Raw genomic sequence first — 15,574 nt, 5'->3', positions numbered from 1 at the left:
AATTACTTTAGCTTCCTTTCACCAACCAATACCACCAAATACTACAAATGCATGGGCATATTGCTGTATAATTGTGAAACATCTGATCATAAAATGAGCAAACAGGAAAATTGAGGCAGCATCTCATCTTTTAGAGGTCAGTCGGTCATACAGGAAGTCTAGCTGACTAACAAAAGTCAGGGCAACACTGAGGTTCACACACTTTCTAAGCAAACAAAAAAAAGTATTATTATTGGGAACAAACGTGTAGTTTTCACACAGTCCTGCTTCTCTAATAAAAGGTCCTCTACGATAAGGCAGCGGTTACAGCCGGAAACTCTCAGTAGCACATGGAACCTGCAACACTAGGGGTCAGCAGCTGCATGAGTCTGGTAACAAATGATGACGCAACCTCCTGAACTCTGGCTGCATTCACACAAACAGCTGCATGAAAATGATCTCTCGATAACAACTCCACCCTTGTTGTTTTGTTCTTCTGAGGTGAAAAGAAAACCAATGAGCTCAAATTATCTGTTGTGTGTTCAGTACAAGAAGAGAAACCCACACCTGAGAAAAACACACAATCCAACGAGTCAGAGCTGTCCATCACCTGAGCGTGGCTTTGTTTTGTGAAACTACAAAGGAAGAAATCTATATCATCTAAAACAGGCACTGTGGTGCACAATAGTCTCACTCTGGACAGCTGAAGCAAGAATAACTCCTATTTGTGTCATTAATTCCCTAAAACACAAAAAGGATCTAAATCAACATGTTTTAAGTGTCTGGATTTGCTAGTGGGCTGTGTGCTGGCATGCATTTTCTTTGTTTCATCTCTCATGATTTGTTTTTCTCATGAAAAAAAGAAAACATATAATTAGGCTAAAACAGGTGTCCTGATAACCAACAGACAGATTTAAACAGAAAAGCAACTACATTTATTGAGAAATACCACTTCTGAGATAAAAAATGGAAATAAAGTGAGAATTGAATTACCGTAAATCCTCTAATACAGGCCTGTATTCAATTAATGACCGGGTCTCATATTTTGGCCGGTGTCGGAGTCGGCGGAGGTGAATAATGGCCGTTTTTCTTATTGTGGCCAGGTGGAATGTGGTAACAAGCAAGGACGGGGGGCGGTTGTGTCATCGTCTCACTTTTGATTTGCCAGTGATAGACCGCGAGGGTAACTTTAACCGTGCGGAGACGAAGAGGAGGCGAAAATTTGATATCAAGTTCAAAGACAACGTGCGCTGCAGAACACTGGGGAGCAATAGGGGTTGTATGAACTAGTAGACTTCACTATAATGACTTTTTATGCCTGTCGTCGACTAATCGCTGTCACGTGATAATGACCGGCAAGATGCAGTCCATGGAAAAGACAGCAACCTGCTGTCAGCAGGTGACAAGCTCCTGCGCTCGGGGGGGGGGGCAACGCGCTGTGCCAGAGCGTCGGCACTGACAAGCGATCGTTTATGTCGGTTCATTTCCTTTAATGTTTTCTGTCTTTTATTTGTGCCTGATGCGTTTCGCTGCTGTGGAGCGGGGCGCATCACCTTGTCCTCTGGTGACGCACCGATCACTGATGCGGCCGGCAAGCAGCGAGCACACCGCTGTTTTTGCGGTCGGTAGATCTTTTAGAACTGCAGTTCAAAGGTAACTCATAAGGTGAATATATCTGAACCCAGGTAGCAGTTTTTCTTTAGGATTGAGAGGAGATGCAGGAAGATAATAAACAGGCAGGACAGAAAAATAGTCAAATAAAAACAAGTCAGTTTTTGTACCTGGTGGTTGCAACAAACAGACACCATTGAAGGTAATCAGAAGTGAGGAACAGAAAATGAAATAATTATTTTAATGTTTAGAGCAGCAGGAACTCCGAGAGGCTGCAGGCGCATCAGTGAGTTTGCGGCCGCTGCGCAGGGGGAGGGGGGAGAGGGCTGAAGCAGAAAATACCGTTGTTAAAAGAAATGTGTTTAACTTTGAAAATGTGGGCGCAATTTTAATTGTCAAAAACTCCAGTGAACCATTAGTTCATTTTGCTCAAATAGAAATAGAGGCCTGCCTCTAATTCTGGCCCTCCTTCCAATAAAGACCTGGAGCTTGATGAGCTTGAGTCAAATACAGACCCGGGCCTGTATTAGAGGACTTACGGTATGTGAAAAGTATTTAAACACTATACATAAAAAAAACATTTCCTAAAAAATGTCAGCTCGTGTTGTAATACCATATAAAATTGATAAATGAAAAGTTTGGATTAAAAGAATAATCACTGTTAAATAATTGTAATATTTGGTGTTTTGAGCAGAAAGTGTATTTATTTTGTGAACTGTAGGTGTTTGATTAACTGGGCTTAACCGGATTTGTTTTCAGCACACAGCTCAAAGCGCTAGAGGAGGTGTTTTAGTGACGTTGGTTATACAGGTGTTGGTCATAAAATTACAATTTCATGATAAAAGTTTATTTATTTAAGTAATTGCATTCAAAAAGTTCTAAATTAGATTAATTAATTACACACAATTTTCCCCTACAGATTGACCTACATGCCACTGGTCATTACACTGATATATTTCAAATATTTAGTTATTTTAATTTTGATGAGTATAACTGACAACTAATGAAATTCCCCAAATCAGTACCTCAGAATATTGTGAAAAGGTTCAATACTGGAAGACCCCTGGTGCCAAACCCTAATCAGCTGATTAGTCAGTCAATGCTTGAAGAACCACCACGCAAGATGTGGGGTTCACTGTCGCATTCATTAAGACACTCTTGAACAAGCGACATAGTCAGAAGCTTCTCACCTGGGCTAAAGACAAAAAGGACTGGACTGCTGCTGAGTGGTCCAAAGTTATGTTCTAAGACAAAAGTAAATTTTGCATTTCCTTTGGATATCAAGGTCCCAGAGTCTGGAGAAAGAGAGGAAAAACACAGAATCCACAATGATTGAGGTCCAGTGTAAAGTTTCTACAGTCAGTGATGGTTTGGGGTGCCATGTAATCTGCTGGTGTTTGTCCGTTGTTTTTTCTGAGGTCCAAGGTCAACGCAGCCGTCTACCAGGAAGTTTTAGAGCACTTCATGCTTCCTGCTGCTGACCAACTTTATGGAGATACAGATTTCATTACCAACAGGACTTGGCACCTGCACAGAGTGCTAAAGTTACCAATACCTGGTTTAAGTGACCCGCACTTGTACAGCGCCTTTCAGAGTCAGAGGACTCCAAAGCACTTAACAGTGTATCATCATTTATCCATTCACACACACATTCACACACTGCTGATGGTGCTGGTGATGATGTAAGATGTAGCCACAGCTACCCTGGGGCGCACTGACAGAGGCGTCACCAGTCTCTCCGACCACCACCAGCAGGCAAGGTGGGTTAAGTGTCTTGGCAGGACACAGCAGAAGAATGTTCTGTCCAGAATCGAACCTGCAACCTTACTGGACATCCCGCTCTACCTCCTGAGCTTCTGCTGCCACAGGACCATTCTATGGGGCATTGCCACAGACTGATGGACTCCATGCCATGCTGCATTGCTGCAGTAATCCAGGCCTAAGGAGCCCCAACTAAATATCGAGAGCTGTACATGCTCATACTTTATAATTTTCAGTTGGCCAATGCTTCTAAAAGAATATTTTTTTGCATTGGTCTTAATTGATATTTACATTTTCTGAGATAGTGAATTTGGGGTTTTCATTGTCAGTTATAATCATCAAAGTTAAAGAAATAAACATTTGAAATATATCAGTCTGTGTGTAATGAATGAATCTAATATACAAGTTTCACTTTTTGAAAGGAGTTACTGAAATAAATCATCTTTGTCATAATATACTAATTTTCTGACCAGCACCTGTATGCAAAACTCCACTGAACCATGTGGTTCTGATGGGAAAGCGTCCGTCTGGGTTTAAAGTTGCTTGTGTGCATTTCATGCTTGTTATTATTTACAGCAATAAAAATACAACAAAGGGAGTACTTCATCAAGCAAAAAAAAAGGTTTGTTCTCTGAATAGCAGCGACTGCTTTCCTCAGTTTTCAGATCAGATTTTAGATCAAATCAGTTTCAAAATAAAATTAAAGCAATTTAAATCCTGTTTTTTGTCATGTTTTTAGATAACTGTTATTTAAATCTTATAAAATGACTGAATTTGGTTCCTATAAATATCCATGTCCCTCAGACAGCTTAAAGGTGGAGTCTGCATATTAATCTATTAAATATTGCTCAGGAAGACTGCAAAGAATAGCGCCAAACCGGCATTTTGCTATTAATACACAGATTAGAAAAGCTATCATTTTTTTTCATAGAGATGGATGCACACCTCCCTCTGATCAATAACCTTTCCCTCCCTCAGGTATTTGCTGCTGTGACTCAGTCGGAGGACACACAGACGCCCAAACACATGATTTATGATCGGCCTTGAAGGATCACAGTTGTATGGGTCACGTGTGTGGGTGTTGGTCACGTTTGCTGTCAGGGTTAAACTTACGGACATCGTAACTCAAAGAGGAAACTGCTCTAAAACAAGGCTCCACAGCAGCGTAAACAAGTCATCTTCAGCTTCGCCCTAAAACTGAGTTAAAGTGACACTTAATGATCGTTTTAGGTTATTTAAGGTTATATCAAAGCACATATTATAAAAGTATCTACTGTAGGTGTGATAAAGTTAAATAGCTAAGACCAGTCCTCACATCTCTTCAGTCAAAGAGCAGAATAGCTGCAGCAACAGTCTGACTGAAGATCCCTGGTCCTGGTCTCTATTCTGCCTTCATCTGAGCAGCAGGGGACGCTGCAGCAGCAGCAGCGGCTGAAGTCATCAGTCTGGCTCCTCCATCATGGTCCACCACTGGACCCTCTCCTCCTCCATCCTCCTCATCCTGACCCAGAGGAGGTGGCCTCTGTGCCACAGTGAGCCTGGATCGGGCTCTGTGCCTGCGAGGATGGAGGAAGAGCGCGGGGTCCGGCATGGCTGTGGGTTCTGCCGGGCCCGTCACCTTCTCTATGGGGACACACTCTCTAGTGCGGTCCACTCTGGAAGATGCCCTAATGCTCTTACGCTTGGGTTTGACCACAGGAGAGGAAGGAGAGGCTCCTGAGAGTGGAATGTTCTGCTCTGCTCCATGCTGGACCCCCTGATTGTTGGCTCTGCTGAGGAGTCCCTGCCTCTGCTGCATCCGCTGCTGGTGAAGCTTCTGCCTGGCAGCATGCAGCTGGAAGGAGAGGTACGCTGCTGCCTCTGTCTGCTTCTGCAGCTCCGTGTTGAGGACAGTTGAACAGTGGCTACGGCGTTTAAGCTCCTCTAGAAAATGACGCTCTTTTTCCTTGAGGTTGGCTCTGAGGGCTCCTACCAAAGACCCTTTGTAGCCCATCTCCTTTCGAAGTTCTCCTAGAGTGCACCCCTGCTCCGACAGACGGTTTTCCAACTCCCGACAGCGGGCTTCCAGAATCTCCTCTTCCTCCTGTAATTCTGACACGCACAGGGAGAGAGAGAGAGACCAGCGTTTCAATTGTTTTATAAAAGTAATGCTAGTTCAAGGTTTTACATTCATGCATTGTGTGAAATGCTGCATCCTTATTTCATCATCAAAAACCTCAATTCCTCCTTCTTGAGTTTACATTAGATGTTTGTTTTAAAAGTTGGCATTTTCTAGCAGGTGTACTGATTAGAGGCAGGTGTGTGTTGAACAGCTGAGGACAACTAGAGGCTAAAATATCACAGGAAATAGTTTAAGACAGAAAAATAAACCAAACACAAGATAATCGAACAAGGATTAAAGATCAAGTTCACTAAGAAACCATTTTTATTTTACTTGTTTTTTTAATATGTTCAGTCATTATGAGTTCCACATGCAGGCTGAACATGAAAATAAATGGTCTGTTTGATAGAGCGCCTTTAAAGGTTCTACAACTCCCCAAGTCACTTTACAACACAATCAGTCATTCTAACACCCACACACAAATTCACACGCTGGTGGTGATGAACTACAGTGAAGCCACAGCTGCCCTGAGGTGCACTGACTGAGGTGAGAACAGGTGCCGCCGGTCCTTCTGGCCACCACCACCAGCAGGCGTTGAGTGTCTTGCCCAAGGACACAACAACTGCAACAGACTGAGCGGGGCTCAAACCTGCAGCCCTTTGATTACAGGGCAAGCACTTAACTCCTCTGCCAGTGTCACCTAGTCTCCTAGCCGCCGATAGACGAGGAAACGCTCAGGTCAGAAAAGCCTCAAAGCCTCACCCTTCTTGGCTCGTAATGGAGAATGCTGTTGTTGATTCTGCTACCAGGAGAGAACAGAGCACGTCTCGGCAAGTAGAGGTTAACTGTTAGCATTAGCATTAGCAACTCCACAACATGGCAGAACTCCTTCAGGCTTGTGTTATTTTCAAAGCAAACAGAGTCAGTAGTAGAGTTGCATTGATGTTAGCCATTTAGAGGCGAGATGTCCAGGAAATAATGTCAGGAAATAAGAGTCCAAATTCTGCTGTCTTCAACTCGACTCTGATCTAGCTCAATTACAGCTCCTGAAACAGGATCACCAGAGCTTTTTTCCTCACAGAGATCAACTCTAAATGCTTTCATGTATCCTAGAGACCACTGCATAATGTAGAAAAACAAGTGAACTTGGGTGTTTTACACCAAAAGTAAAACCCTGAAAAAATTAATCTGAAGCGGGTGGGGCTTATACACCCCTTGAATGTTGTTGTTTACATTTGAGTAATCAAGCACATCCACACAACACTGGAGGGCAAAAGAATCCCCTGCAGCCGCCATTCAGACCTTTATCACAAAATAAAAGCTATGGGGTTTAGATATTTCTATAATAGATCGTCTAACACATCTGTGGAAGCCAAGTTTGTGTTCATATATAGGGTGGCCAGGTGTCCCAGTTTACCCGGGACAGTCCCGATTTTGAGCCATTTGTCCTGTGTCCCCAAAGATTTTTACAAACCAATTATGTTGTCCCGATTTCACCCAGCCTTGGTCCCAATTTTGAACAAATTGCTCATAGTTCACTGAACTAATTGTCACTGGGTTGTTTGTATGTAAATCAGAAAGTTGTCATAGTGACATTAGCTCAACTTCATGTCACATGTCTGTGTAACCCACTAATGCTCATTGGTTGATGCCAACGCCGTTGACTCGAGACGGCTCCAAACTCCTGCGTAAAGATGATTCACCAAGTCACTCGTTGTTCAGCATGCCTAAAAGACGGTCAAGACTAACAAAAGAGCTACTGGAATGACACAGCTTTCTCAGGAAGGGGCCAGGAAATGAATATGCTGCGTTTTGCGTCTTATGTAAGTGTGAATTCTCCGTTGCTCATGGTGGAAACGCGGACGTGCAGAACCATGTTAAAACTAGCAAACATAAGCGGTGGCAACAGGCGGGAAGTTCGGTTAGCATGTTTTTTAGTGCTACTGCTGCTGGAGACAAAAACCTTAAACCCGCTGCTCAGGAAGCAACATTTGCCTACCACCTTGTTAAGCACAATCACAGCTTTCGTTCAATGGACTGTATTGAGTGGACTGCTTCGAAAATTTTATGACCAGCGTTTTGCGTGTGCTCGGACCAAAGCTGAGGCAGTGATGACAAGTGTAATTGCCCCGCATGCTATGGATTTGCTAAAAGAAGACATTACGGATGCTACTCTGGTCTCTGTCGCAGTTGACACATCAAACCACAAGGCAGTGAAGCTTGTTCCTGTTGTTGTGCACTACTTCAAAATAACCGAGGGGGTCAGAGTGAAGATACTCGACTTTACATCACTACCAGGTGAGACCTCAACCCTGCTGTGTGATGAGGTTTACAGGTGCCTATCTGCATTCGGTTTGGTGGATAAAGTGGTCGGCTTTTGTGCAGACAACACCAATACAAATCTTGGAGGAAAAGCAAGACGAGGACAAAACAATGTTTTTCATAAACTTGATCAGGCCACCCCCAACAGTCTGGTTGGTGTAGGATGTGCAGCGCACACAGTGCACAATGCAGTTCAGTCTGCAGCAGACACACTCCCCTGTGACATTGAGAACTTTGTTGTCAAGGTTTTTGGATATTTTCACATCTACACTGTCCGAACTGAGGAGCTGAAAGACTTCTGTTCATTTGTTGATGTTGAACATGCCACTCTCCTTGGGACCAGCAGTTGAGAGGGTTCTGATGCTTCATCCAGCACTTCAGTCCTACTTCAGGTCTCAGGAAAAAGCACCAAATTCAATCATCAAGATCCTAGAAAACCAAGTGTGTGAGGTCTGGTTGTGGTTTATACACATTACAACCAACTGTCACTGTTCAATGACACCATCAAAAAGATGGAGAAAGAGAAGAGCACAGCTGTCCACGCTGCACGGCAGCTGTGTGATCTACAGGAGAAACTTTTGGAGAGGAAGGCCGCCCTCTTCATGGGATTAAAGGTGAGTTTAAACATATTCAAATTAAAAGTAATGTAAAAACAAGGCTCTGATATTAATGCTTCATGAATTGAATTGGTGTTTTTTCAGGTGAAGAGCATTCTGGCTACCCAAGAGCGCCCTCAAGTGGAGGTGTTTAAGCAAAGCGTCCACACCTTCTATGAAGGTTGCATCTCATATCTGCAGGAGTGGAGCTCCTCATTTACTGACATGAAGTGTCTCTCTTGGACCCTGCTTGAAGATCCACCAGGTTGGGATGAGGTTGAGAGCTCCCTGTCTCCTCAAAGCTGCCAAACATTCACATAAATGAAACGGAGCTCTTTGACGAAGTTACTTCTGTCAAAACTTACACATCTGACAAGATTGGACTGTGGGACAGAGACATTAAACCAGCAGATGAGCGCTGGGCTGAAATGTTTACACATTTTAAGCATCAGAATGTCCCATTTAAAAATGTAGCCGTCATCTGCCAGTTTGCCATGTGCCTACCTGGCACAAACGCCTCCGTGGAACGCATTTTTTCTCTCATGAACAACACTTGGACCAATGAGAGAAATCGTTTGGGACTGGAAACTCTGAAGGCACTGCTCGTTACTCGGGTGAACTTTGATGACAGCTGCTCTGAGTTTCATGCCAGACTTGTTAACCACAGTCTGCTTTAAAAGATTCACTCAAACATGAAATACTCTTAAAGAGTTAATGATACATTAAAGGGAACAGTAGGGCTGTTCATTTAGTGCAATATTTTTGTTTCTAAAAAACTTGAAGTCAGTGAAATGCTTTGTCTGTTCACAAAAGGGCTACATTTAATATTGCCCAAACAAATGTGTTTAAAAAATACTGTATTGTTTTGGAAAACGATTGCACTAAAAATATTAGAAAAACTGTCCTTATTTTGAATATAGATCAAATGTTTCTGTTCTTGCACATTCTACAATCAAAAGCTGTTATTAAGGTCAGTTAAATTATTTGTTTATCTTTTCACAAAAGGGCTACATTTAATATTGCCCAATGTGTTTCACAAATACAGTATTTTGAAAAAGAAAATAACAAAACGTTGCACTATAAAAGAATGTCTTTATTTTTATTAGGATGTTCAAATATTGCTGCACTTTGTACAATAAAAAGCAGTTAAAAGTCACCAGCAAGGATTTGTCAGTCTTTAATTTTGTGTAAAATTTTGGTGTTCCAGTTTTCGGTTTTTTAAATCTGGTCACCCTACTCCTGATGGATTGACACAGTTTAGTGTTTTTTAATGTATGTTTATTTTTCAAAGCTACCGGATGAAGTAAAACATTTTCTTCATGGTCTCTAGTATAAAGGAATTCCTCTATGCCATCAGTGACAGTTTTCCCAACAGTGCTAAAAAGTTGTTCTATTATTTGTCTACACCATTTTCTACACAAAGGTCAAGCTTAACAGATAATTCTGCTCATTTTTTCAGCCTCTTACAGTCCCTGAAGGAGGGGGAGGTTTGTATGATGTGCAGTAAACTCCAGGCTGAAAGAGCTGCAAGAAAAGGAGATTATAATCACAGAGCAGTGGAGGACTGGCCTTCGGGCGTACCGGGACATTTTCTAGTGGCCTGGCTGCCAACTTGTCCACTCGGTAATGGTCAGGTCAGGTTGTGTGACTCAGCAGGGCATCCGCCCCACTGAAGCTCAAACAGACGCAGTCAGTTAGCTGACGGGCTAAATCTAACTTTATAAAATAAAAGTGTTAAGTTGCAACCTATGGACAAAAGGTGTGTTTCCATTATCAGAACTTTGGGGTAAATTTATAGGAACTTCTCAACATGCACGCGTCTTCACTTGACCGGGCCGTTCGTATTCAGGAACTTTCTGAGTCTTTGATCAGGGGTAGGTACTCAGGGAAGTACATCATTGATGGAAGAGAGCAGTGACCAGCTGCACCCCCTGCTAGTGTACTGGTGATGAGAACACACAACTGGCTTTTTTTTACACAAGTTAGTGAACATGCAACCTTTCCTTCTTTCTTTTTTATACCCTGATTATTTTATCCTGTTGCAACCTTCTGTCTGTCGGTTTAAAATGTCCTTGTTCCGAACAGAACCATTTATCTGTTATCTCTTCATGCTGTATAAACTGTCTCTTTGTCTGCCACTGACCACAGCTTATCCCTCTATCCTCCTCATCTCACGTTTACCTCCTTCCTTCCATCTCTACCACGTTTTACTGTCCTAGCTGCTACATCTCAGCAGAATGTAAGCAGATATACCCACTGGGACTTTGAGGAGGACTGAGAGCAAGAGGGGAAAAAGGGGAATGGATCAATTTGTGATGCTGGGAGAGCAGATGCTGTATTGATGGATCAGGGGAACCTGCTCTGGAAAAAAAAGGAGATGGAGGTCTAATGTCTGAGTAATGCAGCCAAGCGTGACCCACCCACCCTCCCTTCACTCCCAACATCTCATTCTCCTCTCTGTCTAACTCTCTGTGACAAAATGGTGCCGATCTCTGCACTGGCGCAGACACAGACGGGTATCATCCAGAAGATTGGGATGTTTCCAGCAGATTTAGGCTTTCATACTCAGAGAAATTAGGGGGTTAGTTGGTGAACGTACCCCCCTGGGAGGATGGGAAGCTGGAAGAATGGAGCGATGCGGACTGGAGACTGAAGCCCAGCAAGATGCAAACATATTATTGTCCAAGTGGAACAAACAAATAAAAAACATTTACAGCAGAGGAGTGAATGTGAGCACATACCGATCTCAGTCTTGCCTGGAGGTTTTACCTTTAGCTCATTGGTCAGTTCTGAAAAACAAACACACACTGGTTAGAATTATTAGTCTTACTGAATATATAAAAACAGTTCCTGTCTACTTTTGCTGCTTAACGCATCCAATGCAGTTTTCAGCACATTTTCAGTGAGTTCATGCATAATTTATATGAAACAGAATCTGAAGCTTAAAAAAGACTCATCCTGATGTGCTGATACAGAAAATAAAAGCCGGCGTTTTTATGTTGCTGCAGTTTGGATATGTCTCTGATGAACCAAGAAGATAAAATAAGGAAAAACTGAAAGAAAACTAAAAAAGAGTTTAGCTTTTAATGTTTACATGGATCTATTTAATGTTTTATTAGGCTGATTTTAACCGAAGGACATTTAGACATCATCCTAAATCATCATAAAATAATTTAGTTAGAACTGGATCATAAACACGGCCAGACTGGAGCACTGAGATGTTATGTTGTTTAATATTTGTATGAACATTTCTGTAATCTGTGTAGAATAGAAAGATTTTCTGTAAATCTTGCATTAATAAATCTAGAATAATATATTTGTGAAAGATTGATGATAAAATATTATAATTAAACTGTGTGTCTGTTAGCCAAATATCTCCTGAACCACAGGGCTGATTCAACTCAGCTCGGTTTAATAGATATTTGGCTAAAATTCCAGCATGTTTTAGTTTTAACCCTGTTTCAACACACCTGATTTCAGTCAGCAGGTAATTAACAGCCTTCTGCAGAGTCGATGAGCTGCTGCACAGGTGATTCAACCACTGACTCAAGTGTTGTTGCAGAGAAACCACCAAAACGTGCTGGATACCGGCCCTCCAGGACTAGGATTGAGAACCACTGGGATAAAATGTCAAGCTTGTGCAAAATCATGACGTTTATTTCCAAATCTAACCAAAACAACTAAAGTATCCTTATTTCTCAGAGTGTTAAAACTCATGAAAGGTGGAGGGCCACACCTTTAAGTATGAAATCACCAACGATTTCAGGGTTTTTAAAACTATTTAACAATAAAATAAGTCATTTTTATTCATCTTATATCTTTGAGATCCAGGCAATGTTAGTCTATGGTCCTAAGTCACTGGTGAGCTCCATTCCATTTTAGATAGTAAGGGTGGGGGTCTGACCCTGTCTCTCATCTGTGTGATGATTCAGACTATCCAGGAGCGGCTGTTTGTGGAATAAGCTCAATATTCTGGAATCCACACATTTTCTGTCAATTTCCCTGTTTTTTTGTTACATTTGTGAAAACATTGCTTTAAAAAATCTCTTATTATCCTTGTGCTTTTCCTTTCTTTTCCTCTGCAGTTAATATAACATACCTGGAAGGACTGAGAGGAGACATAAAGGACGCAAAAGAGGCTCAGACGAAACCCAGCAGCTCCAGAATTTCAGACTGATCTAGCATTAAGCTGCTAAAAGTCTCCAGGTTTGTGTGATTTAACCAGAACTGCCGGAGGCTGACTGTGAGACACACCCCTCAGTCAAAGAAGGAATATAAAGTCCTCAACACACACAGTTTGTGCCGACCTCGTGTCCTGCAGCCCAGCTGAGCATCAGAGATTTTCTGTTTCATTGATTTAGCCTTCAACGCTGCAAAAATGTCCTGAAGAGGACACACACACACACACACACACACACACACACACACACACACACACACACACACACACACACACACACACACACACACACACACACACACACATTAAAACAGCTTTATAGCTGAAGGAGACCATTTCTGCTGATGACGGAATGGAGGAGGCTCCGGGAGTTGGAAACAATAAGCGAGGAGGTCAAGGGCAGAGCCGATATTCCCTACGTAACCAGTTCAACCCTGTGAAGTCCTTCAAAGCAACGCATCAGTGAGCTGAAACACCTTCCTACCTGCAGCATGCATCTGATGCAGGAAGGTGCTTTTATTTCAATTAAACAGAAACATATTGTTTCCTGTGGAAATGCACAGAAGGCAATACAATCAGCTGGAACTTGTTTAATCATAAAAAAGAGCAATGCAAACAAATATCCTTTGATGCCGTGTTTGCACGCATAAACATCTCAGAATTCTAATAATACATGAATATGAGCGGTTCATTTTGCACTCTGCTTTCAAATAGAGGCATCTGGAAAACCTTCTAACAGATTTCCTACTGATGGCATGCAGGCACCACCACAAGAGGCTTTAGAGGAATGTGAACATGCACCTGCAGATTAGAGCCCACTGAAAACACTGATCTATGTCACAGAGAGAACAGGACTCAGAACACCAGCTGCTGCACGGAATATATATGCTGGAATTTACTTTTTTTTTTTCAAAAATAAAGTACAAGTGTGCATTAAAATCTAAATAAAATAAACTAACTACCATCTCTATAAGACACCTTAAAGCACAATATGACCTGCTGATATAAACAGGAGTTTGAAATGGTTTCTCTCTGTCACAAACATCTGCTCAGATGTGGACGCGGCAGCATGATAGCATGATGGAGGGCTTTGTTTACAGCACAACTGGTCACAATGGCCCAGGGCCATTTATCTATCTTACACACACACACACACACACACACACACACACACACACACACACACACACACACACACACACACACACACACACACACACACACACACACACACACACACATGCACACAGACCCTCCCCCTACTGCTTTCCCTGCGTTTCTGCACCACAATCCTTTTAATATGGATTAAAAGTGCCACACACAACTGTTCTGGATGAATATCGTCCGTCGGTCTGGGGATATGTGTGTGTGTGTGTGTGTGTGTGTGTGTGTGTGTGTGTGTGTGTGTGTGTGTGTGTGTGTGTGTGTATGTGTGTGTGTGTCTGACAATAACAAACCACTTGTGTCCCATTATGCTCTTTCTATTGTCAAAAATATCTCACCATTTGAAGAATTAGCATTGCTTTCTGAAATCTAAAAATAAAATAAAGTAATATGTCTTTACAAATGTGGCCGGCGTGTGAAATCAGACAGACATACAGTAAATTTTTGATTTAATCAAAGAGGCGTCCATTATTCCCTAAACAGGAAGTGAGGTAATACACAGTAACTGTAGTGTGATATCACCATGTAGCTATTACCTGTCTCTGCTTGGTGGTTATGAGCACAAACACAGACTGAGGAAATTGTAAAATTATTTAATTAAAATTTCTTTCAGATGATTTAAAACTAAAGTTAGATAATAAAAAAAAACACTGAAGAAAACAGGCCTGAAGGAGATGTTAAAACAGGAAATTATTTCTAATTAGTGACAGTTATTTATAATTTTAGTAAATCCTCCAGCTGAGGTCAAAAGGTCAATGATGGAGTCGCTGCAGATTATTAAAAGCTAAAGCAGCTGAAAATAAGCAAAAGAGGATTAGAATTTTGATCCTGAAGTTAAGCTCATTCCACAAGAGGAAATCTATCAGCAGATATTCTGAAACCTTTAGGAACATTTCAAGCAAGCGTGAGAAGTTTTCTGTACAAACAAGTTACTATGTTGCTGCTTTAGTCAAGATTAAATAAAAGTCTTATATTTATAGGAATGCTAATCTAATTAATCGTGTTTTCATTTATTGTTTGAGATGAAAATATTTGTTGTCCTTCCTTTGAGGGGTTTTGTGCATCTGGGACACAGTGGTGTCTGCAGGTGTATCTCCTCCCTCACCTGAGCATCGTTTCTGCAGGGAGAGGATCTCCATGTGGAGGCCATGGAGCATGGTGAGGTGCTCCTGCCTGAGGAACACCGTGCTCCTCTGCACACTCTGGATCTGATGAGAGATGCTCCTCTTCTCACCCATGGCTGCAGAGGTAAGACATGTTTACATGCCAGCTTCAGCTGCTAGAACTTTCTCATAGATCAAATTAGTTGAACATCTCTGCTCCTTACCTTAACGTGATTTTAAGTCCTATTAGGAGGAATGGTTTCCAGATGTTATGAAGCCCCCCACTGACTGGGACACGCTGGTCTCCACGCAGGCTGCTGCATTCGCCATAAGAACTCTCGGCGTCTCGGCAGCATGTGACGCCGTTTGATTAAAGGATGCTGGGGCAGGATCGGTCTCACAAAACCAATCCTCCCTGCAGCAGCAGATGGAAAATGATCGATCAGAATGGCGATCGGCCGCTCGGAAAGCTTTCCGACAGACGTGCGCAGTTCATCTCCCAGGCGCCACCTTTCATCCTTCCTTCCTTTCTTCCTCACGATCAGACTGAGACCAGAAGCTGCTGGGCAAGATGACGAAAACAATGCATCGTGATCGTGACCAGAACACGCGAGAACATCGTACGATGGAGGCAGGGAGTCAGCTGATTGCTGATTGGAGGGAGCAGCCTCTGCGCGCTGCGCGTCAACGCGGACCGGATCCATAGTCAGTGAGAGGGAAACAGGAAGATTTTACAAGTTAAAACTTGTAATTAAAC

At 42.3% G+C, this 15,574-nt stretch overlaps 1 protein-coding gene across 1 annotated transcript; it reads right to left on the bottom strand.

Moving 5' to 3' along the window:
* Positions 1–4,571: 4,571 nt before the first annotated feature.
* ccdc92ba (coiled-coil domain containing 92Ba) lies at positions 4,572–15,182 on the bottom strand. Its single transcript, XM_015951615.3, has 4 exons — positions 15,042–15,182; positions 14,820–14,954; positions 11,112–11,159; positions 4,572–5,442 (listed from the first exon to the last, which is right to left on the bottom strand). Exons 2-4 carry the CDS (start codon positions 14,950–14,952, stop codon positions 4,733–4,735), a joined length of 891 nt encoding a protein of 296 aa, XP_015807101.1. The 5' UTR covers positions 14,953–14,954; positions 15,042–15,182; the 3' UTR covers positions 4,572–4,732.
* Between the last annotated feature and the right edge of the window lie 392 nt (positions 15,183–15,574).

Source organism: Nothobranchius furzeri, chromosome 13, assembly GCF_043380555.1.
Source record: "Nothobranchius furzeri strain GRZ-AD chromosome 13, NfurGRZ-RIMD1, whole genome shotgun sequence".
Taxonomy (NCBI): domain Eukaryota; kingdom Metazoa; phylum Chordata; class Actinopteri; order Cyprinodontiformes; family Nothobranchiidae; genus Nothobranchius; species Nothobranchius furzeri.
The sequence above is the reverse complement of the archived record's forward strand: the minus strand, read 5'-3'. Positions and strand labels throughout refer to the sequence as shown.